Source organism: Rhinolophus sinicus, linkage group LG09 (genome assembly GCF_036562045.2).
Source record: "Rhinolophus sinicus isolate RSC01 linkage group LG09, ASM3656204v1, whole genome shotgun sequence".
In the NCBI taxonomy this organism is placed as follows: Eukaryota; Metazoa; Chordata; class Mammalia; order Chiroptera; family Rhinolophidae; genus Rhinolophus; species Rhinolophus sinicus.
Window position 1 is genome coordinate 40,076,330 of NC_133758.1, and position 24,537 is coordinate 40,100,866.

At 41.2% G+C, this 24,537-nt stretch overlaps 1 protein-coding gene across 1 annotated transcript in view; it reads right to left on the bottom strand.

The window, feature by feature from the left end:
* Positions 1-2,560: 2,560 nt before the first annotated feature.
* Positions 2,561-24,537, bottom strand: part of LAMA3 (laminin subunit alpha 3) — a 258,618-nt gene continuing 236,641 nt past the window's right edge. The window contains exons 63-75 of the mRNA XM_074339734.1: positions 24,319-24,436; positions 23,808-23,942; positions 21,252-21,391; positions 20,536-20,667; positions 19,289-19,442; positions 15,286-15,455; positions 12,479-12,662; positions 10,446-10,586; positions 7,507-7,666; positions 7,269-7,399; positions 5,373-5,466; positions 3,882-4,001; positions 2,561-3,107 (exon numbers count right to left, since the gene is read on the bottom strand). Of these exons, the coding sequence (XP_074195835.1) occupies positions 2,962-3,107; positions 3,882-4,001; positions 5,373-5,466; positions 7,269-7,399; positions 7,507-7,666; positions 10,446-10,586; positions 12,479-12,662; positions 15,286-15,455; positions 19,289-19,442; positions 20,536-20,667; positions 21,252-21,391; positions 23,808-23,942; positions 24,319-24,436 (1,825 nt within the window). The 3' untranslated portion in view covers positions 2,561-2,961. The remainder of the gene's footprint in view (positions 3,108-3,881; positions 4,002-5,372; positions 5,467-7,268; positions 7,400-7,506; positions 7,667-10,445; positions 10,587-12,478; positions 12,663-15,285; positions 15,456-19,288; positions 19,443-20,535; positions 20,668-21,251; positions 21,392-23,807; positions 23,943-24,318; positions 24,437-24,537) is intronic.

The window sequence follows — 24,537 nt, forward strand, 5'->3', positions numbered from 1 at the left end:
GGCTCAGATGAGACCGGAACACGGCGGAGCGCTATAAGCTGGTTTGCTCCAATGGGTGTTCCCTATCTTGACGACCATAGGCAGAGCTTGGTGAGGTTTATGGCATCAGGGGCAAAGGCCAGTTTAAAAAGATTTGAATGTAAGTGGATATAACCTTTTAGGAACAGTTTGGCAATAGCTAACTACAAACATAAAAGTGGTCATATCCTTTGGCCTAGTCGTTTTACTTCTAAGAATTTATCCTAAGAAAATAAGTAAGCTTATATTCCATTACATGCTCATTCTAGTATTGCTTATAATTGCAAAAAAAAAATGGAAACTATCCAGTTGTCTAATAATTGAAGTTTGGTTAAATATATTACTAAATTCATCTGATGGAATGCTCTACACTCACCATACAGTTTTTAAAACCATACGAAGAAAACAATATATATAATATAATTGTGATTTTATAAGAAAATACACATGCATTTTAAAAGAATAACAAACATATTATATATATATAATTAAACACTGATTTCTGAGTGATGAGATCATGGGTGATTTTTGTGCTTTTCTGCATATGCCAATGTTTTTGTAATGAACATATATACCATTTGAATGCAATAAAATGTTATTTAAAATTGGTTCCACTCATATGCTGGCTTTAAGTTATCATTCCTAAGAAAGAATCTGGCCTTTCTGGGGCTAGCCCTGACTTACCCCAAGTTAGAATTCCTAAAAAGAGAACTGGGGAACTGTAAGAGAGAGGAGTGAATGTGGTTGGGAGGGCAGAAGTTGGGGTTTGGGTTTTTGTAGTGCAGCACTGTAGGGGAAGTGGGAACAGAAAGGAACTGTCAAAGTTCTTTGTGGGGAAGAGAGGCCACTTCCTGTCTGGGAGGAAGGGAATGTCAGTATGTTTTGCCCAGGGCCGCTGACCTCTGACATGGGTTTATTGTGAGTGTGGCAAAAATTCAACAATCCTGAGTATTGAGGAATGAGATCAAGAGGTGCCCTGCGAGATGTTGAAGGCAGCAGCCTATTAAGGCACTTGGTGCCCTTAAGAGATTTTTTGCCCATGGGGATGTGCTTTTGATTTTTTTACGATTCAGGCCCCACTCCTCTGGACCAAAATGAAACCAACTTGTTGACTTCATGAGAACTGGTCAGAGTCAACCACCAGCAATCTTGCTCCTTAGCCTGTTACCCCAAGGTCAGTACAATTGGTGAAAGGCTATGAGCCAAAAAGAAGATAACAGTGATAATATTGTTACGGCACTTTACAGTTTACAAATAATTCTATGATAGTTCCATTGAGGAGCTGTAAACATTCCTTTTGGAGAACACACGTTTCCAATTTGAGAAGAGCCACGCTGAGGGCTTTCTGTTTCCCCAACTGTAATTCCATCTGTGATATTCTCTGCTGCCGTCTGGTGGCTGGGATTATATTCAACAAAGGCAGAGAGAACAGCTGTTCTTCAAGATGCTACAAAATGGAGGGAAAACCATGGTATTAGTGAAAAATTAATTGCCCCTTTATAATGAATCTAGAAAGTGCTGACAAATAATCAGCACTACTAAATAACTTTGTAGATTCAGTTAGGTTAACACCAGGAACCCAGAAGAGAGAATCACTTGTTCAGCGTAGACCTGCCAAAGACAGGTAAAATTGATGCTCTTCATGCAGACTCAGTGTCTGGGTGGTAATCACCTGGGGGAGGCTTCGTTTAATTGGGTCAGGCAGTTCAACCCAGCACAGCATCCCAAAAGCCTACCAGCCAGCCTCGGTTGAATATGCCCTGTGATGGGGACCTGCTACTTCTCCAAGAGAACATTCCATGTTTGCATCGATAAGGCCGTTAGAAAGCACGCCCACAAGACTGCAGTGTAAGTGGCATAAAAGAGCGCTGCATTGAAGGGACTATGGCTCAGTTTCAGAAGAGGAGGGCATATAGCTATAAGAATACCATACAGGATTATGATACCAAATTTCAGAATTATTTGTGATTTTCCTCCTGAAGAACAAATGCTATGTAGAAGATACAAAAATGCTTGCGTAGTCTTCTTTGTTAGGGAGAGTGGTGCTGGATAATAATATTGGTCTAGTATGTAGTTCATTATCTTGTAGATAAAACTAAAAGCAATTCCTCTTTCCCATTGACTACTGTAAGTTTGCCACGCAAAGCTTTAATTATAGTACATACTCATATATTCATTTTCAGCTTCCCTACTAGATTGTTTTTGTTCTTAAGGCATTGATCATCATAATCTAGACTTGGTTAGTAATAGACTGTACGTGGGAAGGAAGTGGAATTATAGGTTTCTTCATTCAGTTTATTTACTATTTTACGAGTATTATGTGTCTCCCCAATTGGATTCCATATTCCTCCAGGGTAGAAGTTACTTCTTATACCTGACAGTAGACCCAACACTGAGCACACACAGTACGTCACCAGTATGTGCTCAATAATTATTTGTAGAAAACTATGTTGGAGGTAGCACATTGAACATATGCTGAAGAATTAATACAATTAGCAATGACCATCAAGCCATTGGTCTTATGCTAATAAGACATCATCACTTAAAGAGTACATTGCATTTATTTAACCCCATAAATTATAACCCCTACACATATGTAAAAGTTCTGTATTTTTAAAGTGCTTTAAAAGATATTTATTTTTTTAAACAAGTGGAAAATAATGTTCTTTGAAAGACGTTTCATTTTTTTAGTGGAAAATAATATTACCAAAAGCATACAACAATTTGTTCATCATCTTCAAGAAATGAAACTTGTATATAAAATACATATGTAGCACTGAATGCCAAAATGATGGGTATGTGTGGCTGAAGTTCAAATCGGATTTGCTATTAAATCCATCTGCCTGGTGTCTGAAGTGAAGAATGACCTTGAGTGGGGAGAGGGCTGTGCATTGGTAATCAGTGTTTTGAAGGTGAATTTCCTCACTGTGCAGTAGGTTTGAGTTAGTGGTCAGGACAGCCATTCAGACTGACAGTCCCCTGGACTTCCACAGCTTCAGTGACAGGGAGAGGAATGTAGTTGACTTGAATATTCTTCAGACAGCCAAAAAATGATTTCCATACAGGGAGCGTCAGGATCTTCAAATCGGCTGAAAGAGAAAAACGAGAGGCATTCAATACATAATTTATACTGTCATATGAATGCACCCGATTTTAAAAATATTTGGGTTAGAGCTAAAAAAACCCATGGTCTCAGATGACCAGACCCAGTCATTTCCTCCCTTTAAGAAGGCACCCAGCATCCCACCTGCTGTGATAAATCAGCACAAGGCTAGTCTTCAAATTCTTCAAAGAAGGAGATTCCACAGCCCAAATCAATAGATAATAACTCTGAACACTAGTGCTTTTTATGGTTATAGAACACCTATAAAAATTAATGACCAAGCTATTTGGAGGGACATAAAACAATGAAGAATGATAAGACTCTTTCCAGGCAAAATTCCAGTCTTGAACCTCACTCCATCTCAACCCACTGATTCTCCTATCCGGCCTCACAAAGCTTAATAACTCACCAGTAAAACTTAATGCCTAGAGAGGAGAAACCAATTTCTCAGCCCCTTTCCTGATTCTTTGCTGATATCAGCTTCCAGGTTAACGCAGACTCTTAGGAGAGGCCTATAAATTATAGGCTTGAGACAAGAGGAAGCTGCAGTAATGTGGCCTGGTCTGCTCAGAAATGTGCCCACAGCTGGCAACTGGGTTTCCCCATGTGCTAGAGAAAAGGGCTTCACCGTTTCCATTGTATAGCCAATAGCTGCCATGCTGATAACCCATGGCTGGGCCTTAGCATTTATTGGGTTAAGATGGCAACGTCGAAAACTGACATGAGGCAACATCGGTATAAGAGCCAGGACAAGAGTTACCTGGAACACCTCCAATGTGGAGTGGCTCCTGAGTGCTGGCAGGTGGGAAGGGGAGCCGTCCAGCTGTGTAGCTATTATCTGTATCCAGTTCCAGGTGCAGGATGTGTTGTTTTATGGTGACTGGAGGGAAAGGAAGGAGGTTGGTCAGATATTACCTGAGGAGAGCTCTGCCCACTGTTTCATGTTGACACTAGTGTGTCACTACTGACTTCTTTTTAATTATTTCCTGTAGGACCTGTGGGAGCACTGTTCACAGGCATTCGGTCAATTTAGACATAAATTCAACAAATCTCTCCACACCAGGTGGTGTTTAGGTGCTTCCACATATATTACAGAATTTAATCCTTAAAATGAATCTGTGAGAAAGATAGTATCACTCCTATCGGCTGGATAAGACACTGTGACTCTCAATCATTGAGGAACTTGACAAGCTGGCTTGGTTATAAGTTAAATGACTTGGGATTCAAGCCCCGATCTCCTGTCTCCAGAAGCCATGCTATGTTAATGGGATCTCAGCTTCTTCCCAAGAAGACTTTGACTCCTGAAACTTGACTCTAGAGACAGATGCTTTTGAAATAAAAGTTCCTTCCATGTGAACAATTGTAACTAATTACAGTGTAGTTAGCTTTCGAATTAGCCAAGAAAAGACTACTTTTTTTACAAAAGGTATTTCAGTCAATACAGGTAAATATATCTCCAAACCAATGTCCACATGTTATTCATAAAATAACAGATTCAGTTTGAGAGATTGGGCCTGTTCTCTACTCAGTGGTTTGTCTAAATCATTTGCATTAATATTAAAATGGTTGTTGAAAAAAATAGCTTAACAATGAACTTTCACAATAGCAAGAGCAAATACTAACCAAGCACTTATTAGGATTGAACCCTGTTAAACCCTTTACGTGCATTATCCCATTTAATTTTCACAACACTGGGAGGTGTATGCTCTTTTTAATCTCCATTGTGCAGATGAAGAAACGGGATGAAGAGCAAATAAGTAGCTTGCCCAAGGTCACACAGGTAAGGGCTGGGACTAAGATTTGACCTCTGTTCTTTTTGACTTCAGAGCCCAAATCTAAATCACAATGTTATAATACCTTGAAAATAAGCACAGCTTATCAGTTTCCTGGGAAGAAAGAAAGAAGGGAAGCGGAGGGGAGGGGAGGGAAGGGAAGGGAAGGGAAGGGAAGGGAAGGGAAGGGAAGAGAAGAGAGAAAAGAAAAAAAGAAAAGAAGAGAAAAGAAAAGAAAAGAAAAAGAAAAGAAAGAAAAAAGAAATCTCAGCATGTTATGGAGAGCTGGAGGCAGCAGCCATGAATCACATAAATGCATTGGGGGTAGAATGGACATGTTCTCACTGTGTTAACATGGTGGGCTGACCCTGGTCAGACATTAATAGATGGATGAACTGAGGCTGCATTTGGGACATTCAAATCCAGATGGAAAGGGAGAGTGTTTCAGTGTGTGAACAATAGGTTACTGGACGTCATACCTGCCACCGAGTGCCACTGTCCGTCACACAGAGACCGCTTTGGTGTGACCGATGTCAAGATCCCACCTGCCTCACTGTCCACAGAGGCCATGACCTGAAACACATATGCATTTTCCTGTTTCCATCTGAAAGGCAGGTGGAGGCAATTTCCCCTGCCATCTTCTCTTCCCAACCCTTCTACCCTGACAGCTCAGGAGCACTTTAGATATAGGTTCCCCTTTCCCACACCAAGTGGTCACATGGGGTCCAAGGCTTTGCAAGCATCTGTGCTGCATCTCTTCCAGGCAAGCAAGCTGTAAACCTAGGGCCCGGCCTGCAGTCCTACCAAAGGCAATAAGCCCTTCCCCTCAGCATCCTAACCCCGCCCCCATGAGGTCCTACTCAAAGGTTACCGATTAGCATCAAAGATCCTCCTTAGCTATTAATATGTGACAGTGGCTCTGTTTAGAAGGACATGGAGAATTTTAAAGGCAAAACTGCTGGCTGAGGCCTACATCCTGTTGCAAGGGCCAGCCAATTATAATAATTCCATGAATGCATGACTTATAGAGAGTTCTCATCCAAGGAAATCAACAAGCTAACCTATTGTGTTTGTACTGGGCATGTATCAGAGGTCAAGCACTCAGTGTGCTACTGTGTAGAATCCCACATTCCCACTCTTTGGGCCAGAATTTTCCAAGGGCTGAATCAAGGAGAATGAAATGAGAGGACTAAAATAAGTGTGTTGATAAATAATTTACATTTAATTTGCATGTAGCTAGAGAGTGCAGCCTATTCTCAGCCAATTTTCAAGCTAAATAAGGTGACTGCTGTTATGCAGGTCATCATGTCTTGATTGCATTTTTTGGTGATTATTTCCTATCCAGAAGCTCTCACTGGAGACTCTCCCCAACCCCTATCCTGAAAAACCGGCCTTGTCTCAACCTTCAGCAAGGAGATAATTGCTTGCTTCTTGGAATTTCCAGAGGCCTGCTCAGACATTAAGGCTGCAACTTAAATAAAAAGTATTCTAGGAGTTTGGACTATTTCATTTTCTTCTTAGAGTTTTTCCCCTCACTTTTAATAAACTGTAGAAAAATGGAGGTGAAAGAAAATGGCACATTATCGGTATTGGCCTTGGGGCTTAACGAAGTCTTCCGGAAGAACATGGTTTTAAAGAGATTTTTTGAAAAGGAAAGTGATATAACTGGGTCATGAAAATAAGATACTGACTAGGCCTGTGAGTAATGGGAAGGATGGAACAGCAGGAGCATACACTGAAGAAGGAATCTATGAAAAGCCTAAGGAAGCCTGGGTGGAGACCCAGTGGCCAGCTTGTCTCCAGGGAACAGAAAGGCTGGTGAGTTGTGTAGCGAGGATAAGGGAAATCTGAAACTGATTCAGTGGACACAGGGCCATTGGCCTGGGTGTGACATGGTATAGACAGCTGGCGAGAAAATGTATCCCATGACTTCTGGCACTGCCCTTATGCATAAAAGTAGAGATGTGACAAGGATGAAGGGAGGAGAGAAAAATGAACATTTATTGGGTATGTGGCGGTTTCTATTCTCTCGACAAAAGCCCTAAGATATAAGCATTATTATCTACATTCTAAAGATAAAGAAATTGAGTCTAAAAGAGGTTAAGTAACTTCCCTAGGGTCATATAATTAAGTGGTGCAGCTAGAATTCAACCCAACTTGTTTGAATTTTTTCAGTTTTAAAGGTGAAGAAGAAAACATTGATGATCAAATTACTTGTTGAAGAAAAAGGGTAAGTCGGCCCTGAAGTCAAGTCCCTGATATAGAAGACTGGATTCCACACTCTACCATCACTTCACCTACGATGGTCTCCAAAAATGGAATCCGGTTCTAATGTAAATTCATATGCCCTTCCCATGTCATCAGACGCTACGCACCTTTCCTGCCTCCATGTAAACACATAAATGCCTCCCGGGTTGACTGCCGATGTGTATTAGGATTCCAGTGAGACTTCTTGGACGAATGCTAAAAACGAGCTTAAATTCTGGCCCCAACAACACAGACTTAGCTTTCAAAAGAAAAATCAAATCAACAGTTAAAACATCATAATTCAAGAAAAAAGATGGAGCTCTTCAAAAGACTCAAAGACATAAACTTTTCCAAATTGCTCCTTACCTAGTTTGACGTGACCTCCTTCTTGGGAGAAATAAATGCCTTTCTCCAAAGAGCCACCTAAGCAGGGAGACACCCCAAAGCTTGCAGAAGGGGTATCCAATGGTTTCAAATCCAACTGAAACTTCCTCAGGCATCCCACAAAGCTGTTTTTGGGGAGACTCTGCAACCAAGCGGAAGAGAGAGCAAACTTCATGACTCACAACTGCCAGAAATGCATGGGAAGCCAATGTTCAGGGCGGGGGTAGTTGTCTGCTAAAGGGGGCAGGTTGGGGGATTCATTCTTCCTGTTTTAAAGAATCAGGTGGGTTTGACTGCTCCATTTGGCTCCCTGCCAAAAGTGCCAAGAAAAATGTGTATACCAGACATCTGTGGGTGGTCAAAGTTTGAAGGTGCCACCAAACCAAATGGCATGTGTGCAGAGGGGAGGGCCAGTGGAGGTTGCTCACTAGTGCCTGAACAAGAATGGGGAGGGCTGACTTGACCCTGGTCCACATAGAGTGGCAACAGGGGAAATTTCCACCTTACACTTCACAAATCTCACAGTTTCTTTGCAGGCACAAACCATTTCTTAGGGTTTCATAAGCCCATGTGATTGCTTAATGGAGGGCAGCTGACTGCAAAAAGAGGCCATAACGTTCCAAAAATAATGAAGTGTAGAAAGGTTCCCTACATTGTTGGGCTCATTGCACCACCAACAAATCATGAGTGCCATAGAGTTAAAATAACATGCAGTGCACAGCATCGGTGGGCTTGCATGAAGCCCCGTGCCTGCCTAAAGCTGACCTGAAGCAGGAACTCCCACCTGGGGCCCAGGGATATGCTTCTGGGTTCTGCGATCCCTTCAATTACATACCAGATATTATCTGTATGTGTATTACCCTGGGGAAAGGAACTGTACTTTCATGGAATTCTCAAAAAAGTTGAAGAATTACTGAATTAAATTCCTAAACTCCCTACTAGAATAAACACCTTTAAGACCTTGGAATCCTATATGACAGAGGCAAGAAAGGATAATTTTAAGAGAATATGGTAATATTGGAGATGTGTGTTGTGTCAGTGTCAAGGATAAAATACTGATTTGGCTCCTTAGGAAATTTTAGTTTCTTAAGATTTGCCATCTTATAGAATGAAGACCCTGTAGCTGAGACCCAGCTCAGACTCTCCAGGATGGGTCATGACCTAACACCGAACCCCTACAGGCAGATAGCAGGTTTTGGTATTCAGAAGCAGACGTGCTTTGATTGGATGTGGCCTGCCCTTTGAGTGGATTGGAATGAGGGTAATTCAATGGTTTGCACCCTCAGGTTGAAGGAAGGCTGCAGAAAGAAACTTGGCTTGTAATAAAGTTGTAAATGGGGTGCTACGGATTCTCCCAGATATTAGGATGAGAGTGTGATTTATCCAAGTCAAAAGAATATCAAAATTGTGCCTTGAATAGTTACCCCACCTTGTGATTTCTCTGAGAGGGTAATAGGTACAGAGGTTGCAAAAAAGCAAAAAGTAACATTGAATATCCTACTTAGCAATAAATATGTTCTATAGTATATATATAATAGATGTTACATACACTATTTTATGTTATATATTTTTATGATATACGTGTTATTATATAGAGTAAAGCAAAACAATACTTTATGACTTGCTGGGGCTTTGGCCCAAATTCCATTGCAAAATGCAAGTGGGCCAGGCTGAGCTCTGTGGAGACACCGTGGCCTAGGTGAGATCGGCCGGAATGCTGAGAATCCATGCCGGATGAAACGAACAGCTTTAATTATGTCTATCTTCAGGCCCAGATTTGAGTCTGTGCCCTTCCTCCGCCACTGCAAGCAAACATCTCACCAGAATGGGCCACCAGCCTTGAGAAAAGGGGCTAGAGGGGCTGAGCATCTGACAGTGCATTGAGGTGGAGGGCAGTTCTTAGGCCTGAGCTGCCGACAGGACCATCTTACTTCACTTTGTGGGAGAAAAAAGCAAATATGGTAGAAGAACGATGGGTGGGTACAACCACCCCAAGTGACCCAGGTGCAATCTGTGTTCTGGCAGCATGGGAGAAGAGAGAGGGAGACGGAACTATAGAGCTCAGCCCTGGACCTGTGGCCCCCTTAGAGCCTTTGAACTTGACAGATCCAGGTACACAACCCTCCTTCTTGGGGACAGACAGACTTGTGACTTTCCCGTAGCCCAAAGTGTTTCCAAGTTTGGTCCTTGAGAAATTTTATTTCAGACAACAAATAACATTAAAATACATATTCAGTTATTAAGCTATTCCTTTTTCAATTCTCTCACTAGGCTTCTGAGTAGGTCAAGAGATAAATTTTAGTTTTGTATTAGTTTTAAACACCTCTCGATCACTTGTCAAGTTCCTTTTTTCTACAAATGAAGGGAGTGCAGGCCACACTATATAGCTAGACCTTTTCAACACTTTTATTTTCGTGTATTTATTTTTATGGTTACCTACTATACGTTGTAAAGGATGTTGGGTTTCCATGTATGTGAGGAAAAAGATCCTTTAAAAACAAATTTAAACTAAATAGTGAGTTGACTGAAAGCAAACTATTAAGTAAGTGTTTTACTGATATGGCAGAGATGCAGAAGGTGGCACAAATTGCTAAAGTCAGAGAAACATTACCTTAATAAAAAATCGCCTACAACCTAAAACCTATGTTTTGCATTCTCTGGAAAAAAAGCTAAGAGATTCATGTTTATGAAGCCACGGAGAAGCCCTGAGTTACTCCTTCAGGGCCTGTGTCTCAAGCTGCACCTTTAAAATGAAGGGCTGGGAATGGGGAATGGTTAGCTCTCTGGGGGCTTATGGGTATTAATTAGATTATTTAAACATCATTTAGAGTATTTTGATATTCTTGAATGTCTTACATAATTATAGTGTTTATATTATAAAGTGCCTTATTTTTATCTGTCTCTGAAGCATAACTATGTACCTTTGGTTTTCCTGATGGAGACGATCCCAGTGAAACTGGTTCTCTGAGGCTAATGGTGAAATTTCCAGGCAAACTTCCCTCCTGTGCCCTCAGACCATCCACAACCAAGCGCCCCTTTTTTCCATCTTGCCCAAATGCCACCTAAGAGTAAAGAAAATAAATTAATCATATTCTTACCTTTGACAATTGGTGCTACATTTTATTTAGTGGTCACAGATTTTTTTCAAAAATATTTTTCTGCCCCTTCAAGTAGCTTTAAAAAAAAAAAAAATCAGAGATTTTCCTCCCTAGTGTTGTCATTATTATCGTCATCATTTTGTGAGATTATGTTAGATATTGATCAGCATGAGCTAAAAAACGGTTACTCAAAAGTGAACCAATAAAGATACAATTGATTTGGAAACTTATAAAAAACTGAAGAGTCAAAGAACATAAATATACACATACCCATGCAACAAAGGGAAGGAATACTTTGTGCAGAAGCAAGTGGAGGGAGAAGTCATGTGCTCCCTTAAGCAGGGCTCCTGAGCAAGGGACCAGTGGCTACTCCTCTTCTAATGAGAGGAGTGAGTGTTTTAAACTTTTTGTTAAAAGTCAATATCCCTGAGCTCCACTGTGGACTCTGCCACCTCATGGTTATGAGACTATTTACTGATGGCTCCCCAATTTATACACCTAGCGGTGACCTCTGGCCTCTACTGTTTACTGACATGTGGGCTCGCTTGTCTGATGGGCAGCTCAACCCTAGGATATTCGTGCCAGAACTGCTGCTCCTCCCCAATTCTAAATTGCTCCTTTCCCAGCCACACCCACCTCCACCCCATCTTTTCCATCTCAGCAAAAGTCCCACCATCGACACAATTACTGGTTCAAAATCATAGGGCTTGATATTGACTCCTCTTTTTCTCACACTCTACATGCAAGCAAGGCCTGGATCTGCCTTCAGGACACATCCTGGGCAGTCCACTTCTCTCCACTTCTACTATGGCCTCTCGAAGCAAAAGCAGTAGCATCCATCTGGTCTACCTACTTCTACTCTTATCCTCTTTTAGTCTCTGCAGCTACATAGGGTTTTGAAAATATAAATCTGTTCATGCAATGCTCCTTTTTTAGTCTTAGACTCTCCAAAAGCTTCAGAGACAGAGAATAAAATCTAAAATTGTCATATTGGCCTTCAAAGCTTAAATGATCTGGGTCCTGTTTTGCTTTAAAATCCCATTTCTTATCTTTTCTGTTTTGTTCACGCAGCTAATTTCTACCTTGGCGTCTTTGTCCCTGCTGTTCCCTCTGCCTGGAACACCCTCCCTCTAACTTCACGTGATTGTCACCACCTGGAGGAGGCCTTTTTCACTACCCTATCTAAAAGAGTCTCTCTACTCAGTTACTCCCTTATCTTGCTTTAGTGTTTTCTCAAAGCACTTACCAGTATCTGAAACATATTGGGAATTTTTTGTTTATTTGCACCAGGATGACAGCTCATCAAATATTTGCTGACTGAGTACAATTTGTCAAATCACTAAAGTTTTCTGAGTTCCAGTTCCCTCATCAGACAAAAAAAAAAAAAAAAAAAAAAAAAAGGACGTTTCTTTCCTTAAACTGTATTTCTTTAAATCTGGGATGCCTGAAGGAAGGCAAGAGCTGGGGTGCTAGAGATGGGGTCTTTTACACTTGTGTTATGGAGAAGGCATTCCAGGCTCAGAGAGGCTCCTGGAGACCTGGAAATTGTCTTGAAGGAGAAAAATGGTCCAGGAAGCAGAGGTGGGAATAGGAAAGATGGAGTGAGGCAGCTCAAGGAGGCATGGAAGGGACTGAAGAAGTGAGTAAAGTCCATCTTGGCATTTAAAATGACATCCAGGCATGGCATATGTAGCCATCTCTAGTGCTGAGATATTGGGGTGCTCAGTGCCTCCAACCACAGGGCTCTCCCAGTGTCTGTGCCTTCATACCTAGAAGAAAGCTGAGACTCCTGTTTGCAGCTACTCAACAATGAATTCTGCAGCAACTGGAGCTTCTAACGCAGCCCCGGCGCTTACCGTGTGCCACTTCCCGTCATTGTACTTTTCTTTGCTTTTGAGCCTCAGTTTTTTCCCTTCTGCTCCCAGAGCAAAGACCAGACGTCCTTTTGAAAGATATAGAGCCATAAAGGAGTTCTTAATGCCTGTGTGAAACACAAGCCCTCTGGAGGATGTTGTCTGCATGTCCACGACAAACTGTGACCTGTGGGAGAGAAGAAGCAATAGGCAAAGAAGAAAAATAGAGGTTTTTAGTGTTTTTCGAAATCTCTCTGAAGCTGGGAGAGAGAGCGAGGAGCTAACACTCAACCCCCATTACTTAAATGAATAAACAAAGGCATGTACTGATTAAATGACCTGTCTCTCTGGGAATTTTTAAAAGTTATTATGTTTTGGCTGTTGAAAGTTTTGTTGTATAATTCCCTACAGCATTGGGGAATAATGTGAAAGTTCTTCAGCAAGCTTAGCTAGTGGTGTAAGTCCCAGCACATGCAAGGAGAAAGATACCTTATTTAAAAAAATAAAAAAAATAAATAAATCAACATTTAAAAAAATTACAGTAAAATACACATAACATAAAACTTAGCATCTTAACCATTTCAAAGTGTTTAAATACATTCACATTATTGTGCAACCCATCTCCAGAACACTTTATCTTGCAATACTGAAACTCTGTACCCATTAAACAATTCTGTATTCCCCTCCTCCCAGCCCTGGCAACCACCATTCTACTTTCTGTCTCTATGAATTTGACTATTCTAGGTACCTTGTATAAGTGGAATCATACAGTAGTTGTATTTTTGTGACTGGCTTATTTCACTTAGGCACCTATACTTTTTAAACAGTGACTATACATTTGATTGTATACATGCAAAGAGAAGTTGTGAAGAGATGTTGGGGGATAACTTGAATAATAAGGGTTTGATTTAAGCATCAGATAAGCATTTTCTTCCTGTAAGACACATTTAACACAGAGACACAGAAGTACAGATCCACCTTCTCCCATCCACCTTGATGTTTCTCAGACCTTAATACCTTACCTATGATGGAACAGGAATTAAGCAAGCATCATGCAGTAAAAGCAGAGAATGAAAGTTAATATTTATTTGCGTGATGGTTACATATCATATACACATCAGGCCAAACAGTCTTTACTTTCTATGAAGACTTAATTCATTCATCTAGCCATCCATTCCTTTACTTATTCGTTCATTCAACAAATATTTAACAAGAGTGTAGTATGTCTAAGGCACTGTGGTGGGCACTGGGAAAGCAGCAATGGACGTTGTATTCCTTGAGTTGTTCATGGCACACCCCACTCAGGTGCACGGAGGTGTGCTTAAAAGTGCAGTGGGAAAAGGTGGTAGGAGATATAGGTATTAATTAATAAGCTGTCATCACCCATTCTTTGTGGCTTATGTCTAAGTACACACCAGAAAGAGGGCAGGACTGGATCTATCCTACTTAAAGTTGTATCCCCAGTGCCTACAACACATTAGGTCCTCAAGAAATAGTTAACGAATTAAATTAAATGTCAGATGGAAAATTTGGAGGCAGAATCAGGAAGTGGAAAAAAATTGCACTGCTTACTTCTCTTTGCTTTTCAATACTGTGAGGCTGAGCAAACACTGAGATGCACTTTAATTCTTCAGATTAGCAAGTTTCCTTGAGGGTAACATTCTTCAAAACGAGAAAGATATCTATATTTGTTCAATTAAACCAAGCAGATGGTGACACTGCTCAGTATTTCTCTTGTATCTGTGTTTTAGTGTGGAGGTTTGAAAAATGAGGGTTAGCCAATTTAAGCAGGATATTAGAACTTGCTATAGCATTAAAGTGCTTTGCATATGCGGGTTTGGTTATCAGAATTGACATTTGCTCTCCAGAATCATTTCCTAAAGCAACTTTCTTTCAGAAAAGACTAACGGACTAACACTCAAAGGTGGCAGTAAAAAGCCTGCCTTGCTCAGAGCCACACTGCAGTCTGAGGATCTCCCTACCCATTCCTCCTTCCTTCCCCTTTCCATTCAAAGGCATCAGGGCCCTATCGCAGCTGACAGCTCTCTTTGCCAGCTCTTGCCCCCTCCCCCTTTTTGTACAGGAACAATAAATCTCCTGCACATGGAATCCCATCCTGACATCTGCATCCTGCAGAACCTGACCTGGCATAGGGCCTGAGCTCACACGGCCAGCAAATGGCTGAGCAGGGCCTGAAAGCCAGGTCTTTTGGACTCCTGGGAAATTCTGCTCCTACAGATAGGTAAGTCATAAAGGAACTTTTGGCGCCTTTTTTTTATTTATGTCTCCTTCCAATCACGTGAAAATGACAAACTTTGTTTTTTTACTTTTTTTTTCTGACATAATTATTATCTCTGCTCATTCCTTCCTCCCCCAAAGAGATGCAACTTTTCAGCACAAAACGTCCAAATGTATTCTCTAAAAATGATGTATCTGGCACTGAGCCTACCTAAGAGAATGATTTTCCTCTGATGATAGAACGCAGGAAAAGAAAGGTGATTTATCATAGAAATAAATAGCAGCTTTGAAAAGAACTACCAGCCTTATTTTTAGAACACCGCCAATTCTAAGTCAGAGCCGAGCAGAATGTTTCAGCCTTTGAGCAGCACACTCACGTGTGCATTCCAGCTGTGGGGAGGGCCCTACTTGGGCAATCATGCTCTGTGTCCTGTGCAGGCTAGCACCTCTGTTCACAAAAGTGACAGGTCACCAGTGTCACAGGTGCATGGTGACATGCTGGCTAGGCTGCCCTGTAGTAAAGTCAGAGTCAGGTTCTGAGCTGAGGTGGGGGCAGGAAAATTAAATAATACCTGGGTTTCAGCAACTCCTGGGGAAGCGTGAATAGCAAGTGGCTGCTGGGACTGTCTCCAAACCTGAGGGCTCTGTGACTGGCTTGGGCCTGGGAAGGTGATGGGCAAGATTGAGCCTCTTGCCATAGCTCTGCATTCCTTCGGGAGGCCATGGGTGTGTCCTGCAGTGGCTATACGGGAAAGAAGCAAAAAATCAGGACAGTTAATTTTCAGGGGAAAGACTGAAGAAGTCTTATCTTGCTAATTGCCTAGCTCAGTTTTTACTGTTCATCCTAAGAGAGGAATTGAATACAAATGAATTCATCCTTGGAGAGGACGGATGTTACTCCCAACCTATACAAGTCTGTTGTCTTTCCTGACAGAGCTGCACCTGGGACCAGTGGATATCTAGAGCTGCTCTCCACCACGGGGCTTGGTTAGAACCACAGTAGCCCTTGAGAGCCTGCATTTGGCCAGCAGCACTGAGGCCTGCACAGCCAGCTGGTGGGACATGGGACTGCCTCACCACCTCCCCTTGCAGCCATTCACTCCGGCTTTAGCAACAAGGCAGTGAAAGGACCAAGAGAGCAAGATACAGAAGGTGTGGGCGGAACCACAGTCTGTGTCCACTTTCATCAGAGCTGGCCCATGAACAGAAGTCTGTCCTGATGTTCTGAGCAGGATGATGCTTTGAACTTTTGACCAGGACTGTTTTAATGCAGAGAACAACCATAGTAAATATGAAATATAACTAGAAAAATTGTTGGAAGAAACTGAGACTTGCCAGCCCTTATCCCTCCCCTGCTTTTCTCTGCTACAAAGCCCAGATTTGAATGATCTGTCCATGCCTTTCCCATGGGGCTCAGAACCCAAGAGGGATCTCCATTCTTTAAAGTGAATGGTGGGAATTCCTCTTACTAGGGATTGGTTCAGGAATGAACATGTGACCCCTCCTGGCCAATGATTCCTGAGGGGAAGTCAGGGCGGGGCCTCTGAGAACAATTTCCTTCTCATAGAGAAAGCCAGGCAGATTGGTGCTTCTGGCGCTGGGTGTTGTGTATTAAGGATATGTCACCCTCAACTGTGCAGAATGGAGCCAAAATGATGGTGGGGAAACCAAGCCCAGTCCTGACGCACCAGGCCTCAAGCCCCACCTATGTCTGTTAATGTGATATTATAGACCCTCTGACTGGTTAAACCATTTTGCAGTGGATTTTTCTGAAATGAACAGCTAACAGCTTCCCAACAGATTCAGCCCTTCATGATCAGGTTTTCCTCCCTAATCCAATTCCCAGACAGGGTGCTCAGAATGCAAATTTGATATGTTATTTAAAACATTATATATTTATACATTGCTGAGTGGAGATGTTCAATCACCAGAAAGTTAAGGAATTGCTTAAAATCACAGCCAGACCTGGACTCTACTGCAGCTTAGGATCTGAAACTCTGTAATAAAAGCTTCGTGTTAGCCACAGAAAAATGTCAACATTACATCAGGCCATCCAAGGCTTGCCTGGTCTGGTTGGAGTGTGATGCCAAACTTACCTTCCCCTTTCTCTACCATATTTCCTGTGCTCACCAAGCTTCCTAAGCCTGCAGAGGCCACATGTGAGGGGCATGTGAATGTGAAGAGCACACGTGCCCAGGAAGAGCACATTCTTTGGGATTCTACAGCCCTAAGCTTCAATTCTGAATCTACCATTCGCTCACAGGGTGCTCTCGGGCAAGGTTTTTTTTTTTAACCTCTGTGAGACTCAGTTTCCTGACCTATAAAGTTGGCATTTTATTCTGTTCTTAGAGGGGTATGTTGAGAACTGAAAGAGACGGTGTGAAGACTTGTGAGGATCAGAGAGAATGCACGTCAAGTGTCTCATACCTGCGAGTTCCACTCACATCCTGACTCCCAGCTTTGGGCTTCTGCTCACGTAGCAACACTATTCGCTTGTGTAAAGTCAACCCATACTCCAGACACGGTTCGTGTGTCACCTCCTCCAGAAGGATTCCCCTGATCTCTGTGGCAGGAAAGTTCCTGCTATACCATTCCTTCAGCTTGTTTGGTCCCTTTTGTTGCTAGTGCGTTTAATAGTAATAATTTAAAAATAATAATAGCTGATATTTACTGGATGCGTACCACTTTCCAGGCACTTTTCTACATGTTTTGTGTTTATTACCTCATTTAACCCTCACAACACCATGAGATAGTACTATGATATATCCTCATTTATGTTGCAGGAAATAGACCCACAGAGAGGTTATATAAGCATTCAAGGTCACACACCTATTAAGTGATAATGCCTGATGTAAACCCAGGAAGTCTGACCCCAACGTCCAGTACTTAACCACAAAGCTCTGTTGCCTTGTCTCTGTTATTGGGCTTTTTGGAAGCAGAATTAATGTCTTAGTCCATCTAATCTGGGGGCTTCACAGAACAGGGGGGAAATTAAGTTCAGTGTATTCACTGTCTCCCACATCAATAGCTTCATTCCCTCCCTATCTGCTGAAACCTGGATATCCTGCAGACACATGACGCTTAATGTCACAAACTCCACTCATTCTCTTTCCCTCCAGATACTTGTCCTTTTCCTCTCTCCATGATGGTATGTCCATCATCTAGTCAATAACCCAGACTGGATGCCTCAGAATTATATTAACTCCTGCCTCTCCCTTGCCACTACATTCAATTATTATGAGTCATGTATATTCTATCTTCTAAATAGCTTTGAGTCCATTTGCTCGTCTCCGTCTCCACCATCGCTGTGCTAATTTAGTCTCTCTGTAACTTTCAGCCTTCCAGTGAAAAAATGAATATATGACTTCCTTCCCAATGGGGCAGGGCTAAAGATGTTCTTTTCATAACAGTGAAATGACAACCCTTTGGGATTTATTCAGCATATTCCTTCTTAATAGCATAAAACATTTCTTATTATGTACCATTTATTCAACTCCCCCAAATCTTTGCACAGCAGGGAAATATTGGCAGACAAGCAGTGTGTGGTTGACGTTAAGTGAAAAGTGTGTTGAACAGAAGCACATTGCTCTTAAGAGCACAGAGCCTGGAGTCAGGCTGCCTGGGTTTGAATTGCAACTCCACCTTCCTTCTGTGGGAGCTTAGGGAAGTGCTTGCCTTTCTAAACCACAATATCCTTTTCTGTAAGATGTGGCTAGTAATAGTACTTCTCTCACAAGGTTACTTGTGGATTTAGTAACAAAATCCTTTCATCTCCTGCCTGTACCTTCTATCTAGAGGAGTCATTAGGCTCACGATGCCTGGCACATTGGAAGTGCCCAGTGTATCCATTAATCATATTAATTGTAACCTCGGACATGGGGAGGTCACACCGTTGACCTCAGGCAGAGCAAGGAATTCTTTAAGTCCTAACCCTGTGTTCAATTCATTAAGATGCCTCTACTCCTCCAAACAAGGAATTTCCTTTCCTTTCAGCCTCTCTTAGAGCTGCACGTTAGAATCACCCAGAGAGCTTTACTTTTGCCACCTAGATCCACCTCAAGAGCATCTGACTTAGTTGAGTGGGATGCAACCTGAGCGCTGGGATTTTAAAAACTCTCCAGGTATTACTCATGTGCAGTCAAGGTCAAGCCACACTGGTCTCAGCAGGGCCTGGGTGCATGTGTGTATCTGTCACAGAGGTGGGACAGAGGGGGACGAGAAGGGGCATGGTCCCTGTGTTCTAGAGACAGTCAACGTACCTGCTGGAGACAGAACAGAAATGTCAAAAGAGCGAAACATCGGCTACAGAAATTGGTAAACCTCAGTCAAGGTTCTATTTGTTCCATAATTGCAAAAATTGCCAAATTTTCATCAAGATACAAAATAAAAGCTAAAAAGAAAACCACTCTCACATTTTGGGATAATCCAACTATTGACCTGCCAATCCCACTTCCCGGAGGCACTGACCACCAAGGCACCAGGTGATCTACACCCCTCCTGCCCCTCCCGCCCTCTCTCCAACACCTCCCGTGAGATGGCAAGAAGCAAAAGCCAGGATAAAGTTCTGACACTTACCTGGTTGATATTGAAAGTCCTGGCTTTGTTCAACCTTGTAGGATCTTTAAGCAACATTAGAAAAGGTGGTTTGTTTAAGCTGCAGCTTCCCAGGGACACATCTCTCTTGGTAGACTTAGTAGCCAAATCTAAGACTGTAGGACGCTCCTGTAACCTGGAATGAGGGCAGAAAAGAAAGCCACTGCCCAACTCTGATACATTAAGAAAGATGTGTTGGCAGGGAGAGATTGTTCCCAAAATACTCATTCTTACTGTCATGGCTTCTGGGTAACCTTTCATCTCCTGCCTGTACCATCTATCTAGAGGAGTCATTAGGCTCACAGAGGATGTGCTGTACCCACCCCTGTGCTCCATAAAACACCCAGCGCTGTGTCTTGCCAGCAGAGGTCTTGAGAAAACTTTCTTCTTTATCCTTTCCTTTTGTTTTTGTATGACCAGGACTGAGGCAAAGACTGACTACTACAGTTCTTCCTTTGGAATGGGTGTCATTTACAAATGAAATATGCACAGAGGAGCAGCAAGGGCACTCGATGATCTAGAATGATGGTGCACGTAAGGAAACCTCAGAAGTTAGTTTATGGAAGGATTTGTCTCACTGTATTTGAGTAAGAAAGTCTCACAGATAAATCTGTTTTATCTCCTGGTTGTTGTCTATGTCTTGATGGACAAGGGGAGCCCACGAGCTCCTGACAGGCTGCCTGAGGCTCATGACCAGTCCTGGGTCCTCCCTCTGCCCTGGGGAAGGTTTTGCTTCTTATCTAAAAATGATCATTTTGTATTAAAAGGAAAGAACATTGAAACATTTTCATGCAAGCACCAGGCTCTACTTGCTCTATGTAAAGTCACGTTCAATGCTGCGGTGGTTTGGTTTCCTAGCACTGCAGTGTGGTCCACACAATTCCTTGGCCTTGAAAACTGGGAGAACTGATGAAATCTAATTGTGCAATCTTGATTAAAGTGAAATAACATTTCAGTGTGAATATTTTTCAGGGCCATAATCTGAAACTTAATTTTAATTAGGCCTTTTCCAAGGTTATCTGCCAAAGCAGCTCCTACAAAGGAAGGCTGGGCCCAGGTGATTTTTTGTTGTTGTTGTTGGTGGAGGTTTGTTTTTAACGTGTGTATTGTGTCAAATAAGTCATTTTTTGAAAGCTGGTGGTAATCTGACTCTGCTAACAAACTAATGACACTCACTCTGCATCAGCAGGCTGTTCTGATCAGCCACACACCCGGAACAGGGTACGCACCTCTGGACAAAAACATTGCTGATACAACCCTCAAAATCACTCCCTCCCAGGCGCAAGGATTTCTGGGAATTTGAAAAGTCTTGCAGCCTTTGGTTACTTTTCAGAGGCTGGTCATCAATGAGAAGCTGGAGTCTGAAAGAGGAGGAAAGCAAAACAAGAGTGAAAAAGAAGGTTATCACCTTGTAGTCAACTTATTGTCTTCAATTCAGACTCAATGTCCTTTACATAAAATAACTTGTTACACTAGACTTATTTTTAAGTAAGCATTTAAACTTTTTCATGTATTTTTTTCTGCATGTATTTTTATTAAAGTATTCTATATATACAGAAAGTGCATATGTCACAACTATACAGCTAAATGAGTGTTTGCAATGTGAATATACCAACATCACCAGCACCCAGATAAAGAACTGCCCAGCACCCAAGGAGCCATGGTATCATATGTAGACGTAGATCTTTCATTCTCATTCCCCCCATTTTATTCCCCTATTTTGAATATACCACAATTTATCCATCCAATGTTGACTGGCTTTTTGTTTGTTTGTTTGTCTTTTTAATGAGGAAATGATATAGAAGCAGGAAGAAGGCCAGGACTTACTAGTAAAATAGTATCAGCATCAAGGACAAATATTTCACAAGAAAAGATACTAGAAAATTCCATTAAACTAAATAAAATAAAATTGTTAGAACTCTGGCAGAAGTGCCATTCCACTCACCCAGAGTTGTCACTTATCACAGATACGTAATGCAGTAAACCATCCATGTACGTCTGTGGAGATTTAAATATTGGGCTGCTGCTATGCCTGCTGCTGAGTTCAATGTGACCATCTTCTAGCGTGACCTGTAGGCTACTTGTCTGAAAACATCATAGAATATATCCATCAACACAATTCATTGGTATTTAAGGATTACGAATGTATCAATAGTGAATTTATGATCAAAATTATGTACGCATGTAAAACAGTCAGGATGTTTTGACCCAAATGTGTTGACTTTGCTATTTTGATCAAAAGATTAATTTTAAATATTGTCACTCTGTGTTTATGCATATAAAAATCTTATGCAAATTATTTCAACAGTGATGAATTTATCAAAAGCATTTTATGAATCTACATTCATAAACCATTTTAATTTCTCCATCACTTATATCAAACAGTTAAACCCTTCCTAAATTTTTATATTTCCACTTTTTGATGAAGTTATTTTCATCAGATCAATTCTTTTCTCAATAAACTTTACAACAAAGCCTTGATTCACCAATTTATTTGTCGTATGTGATTATAACAATGACAGCTTCTCTTCAGTCATTATGAAGTTTTTAAATTTTCTGAACATAATTTCTACGAAGTTCAATTTTCCACTGTCAAACTCTGCAGATATAAATTCTGGCAAGATGATTTGATTCTTTCGGTCAATTCTTAATAAAAAATGTATAGTTTTAGCAGTTGTCATTTTCATTTTACTGATATTTTTTCTACCAAGCACAATTTTTATGGTTTTGCGCAAGGTATAATTCTTCAGTGAGTTTTTAGTCTAAAATAATTTTACAGTGTGTGGTTGCAGCCATTGTCAGTTTCATTTTATGTTGACTTTATTTGTTAGTTGGCAAAATTCAGTGTGTATTAGGTTAAAAAATGCTAATTGATAAGTATTTCTTAGCTAACCCATTATGAAGTTGAGAGCAATGTTCCTAGGATATTTCTAGGATTCCTGCATTGCCAGGATTGATCTCATCTTCTGCTAAGCCAATTCTTCCATCTGCTTTTGACCATTTTGTATACTGTGTACTAAGTGTCCCTAACCTTGGCAGAGGAAACAAGTGTTGGGTGTCAAAAGAATACATCAAAACATCCTGTTTTGATGGAAAAGCCACTCTCAACATCTAAATGTTAGCAGGTGCATCTTCAGCACTGGTTTATTTATTTATTTATTTTTATTATTAGTTTCAGGTACAAAACAATGTAATACTTAGACAATTATACCCCTCACAAAGTGATAAACCCCCTCCCTCAATCTACTACCCCTCTGACATCATATACAGCTGTTACAGTTCTACTGACTCTATTCCCTATGCCGCACTCCACATCCTGTGACCATATATATATATTAAATTATAGTTGACATTCAATATTAGTCAGCTTCAGCTTCCGGTGTATGGTGGTCAGGGATCTACAGTATCCCTGAAGTGATCTCCCTAATAAGACAAGTATCCATTGGATACCCTACAAAATCTTTACAATATTATTGATTATATTCCCCAAACTCTCTTTCGTATCCCTGTGGCAATTTTGTGATTAACAATTGTGCTTTCTAATCCCCTCACCTTCTCCCTCATCCCCATCCCCCTCCCATCTAACAACCCTCAGTTTTTCCTCTATGTCTTTGAGACTGTTTCTGATTAGTTTGTTCATTTATTCTATTCTTTAGATTCCACATAAAAGTGAGATCATATGGTATTTGTCTTTCTCCATCTGACTTATTTCAGCACTAGTTTTTGAAAATAGATCTCTAAAAGCTGATGAGCAAAGATATCAAAAGAGGAGAGGCCTTCTAATACAACATAATCAGAGTCAGCTGCCGTCCTTCCTTTCAACAAATACTAGGAGTCTATTGTGCTGGAAATTCTGAAGAAACAATTCCAAGAATGACAGAATGCTACTTCTGTATTAAAATCCCACTCATCCCACAAGGGGATTTCTTAGAATTAGCTGAATTCCACGCCTATAGAACCACACTAGCTAAACCCTCTTAAGTGATGGAGGGTACCTCCTTGTTGAAGAGAATTTCTGTGGCTCTGTTGTACATGAACAAAGAGCAAAGGCCCTTCTTTTCTCCCATTCTCCAGATGTAAATATTGTCCAACTAGCTGCTGCCAAAGAAGAAGCGCTATCTTTCATGGGAGCAAAAAGGAATAATGGAGACATATTCTGATTTTTTTCTTAGATCTAAAACTTTAAGCTACATTATTACTTACAACAGTTATAATTCACCTTGAGTCAAAAAATAAATAAAAAAAGAATGAAAATGAGGCCATGAATACCCACAAATTCAATTCTGTGAACTATCATGTACTGTCTAAGCCTGATTTCCTTTAGCACCTACCCTGCGATAGGGAATAACTTCCATGGTTGAAATATCCAATGGCATTTACTGGATGATGACAGATAAAATGTCCAACTAGTTTACATTCAAAGTCCTTCTATTGTTTTTGACATCACACTTTGAGTCAGGTTTAAATCATGTTCATGCAATATTCATGCACTATTTCATACCTGTGTTGGATAATTTAATAATATGCCACTGGGTTGAAAGGTCTGAAACCCAAAGGAGGCCTGGAACTGTCTGGGCAAGTCCAAATTGGTGAAACTCAATTGTCCTCCCCTGGAGAATGAGGCAGATCGTACGAGCTGAAATGCAAACACAGAATAAATTACTGGCATTGTAATCATTTCATGGCTGGAATACAGGTATCTTATCCTATGTCACCTCACCTGAACTGATTAATGTGGGAAGAAATTAATGTGGGACTTTGCTTTTCTGAACAGTAATTTATCATTCACCTGTAAGTTTTTCTGTGTGTGTGTAGTTGGTATTCCCTCTTTCCTACAAATTTAATATGCAAACCTGAGGAGGTTTTGCAAGTAGGTGGGGTGTGTGCAGGAGCCAGTTCACAATAACCCTGTGTGCTACCAGAAGAAAGTCCAAAGTTGATGTGTTAACGAATACCCAGAGATGGGTTGGTTGGGGAGCACTCCCTTGCAAGGTTTTGAACCCTTCACTTACCTTCCAGTCTTCTGAGCACTTCTTTGTTACTCCCACAGTATCATTCAACCTAACAACACCACTGGGTTTCTTCAGATTTTTCATGCAGCCGCGAAAAGCAGGTGTAGAAATGTTAAACCTGATTGGGGATACAAAAAAGGGAAGAGATGTACCAGACCAGGCTTGCCTGAGAATTGCAGCTGGAACACTGCACTTTCTACTTCTTCTCACCTATAAACA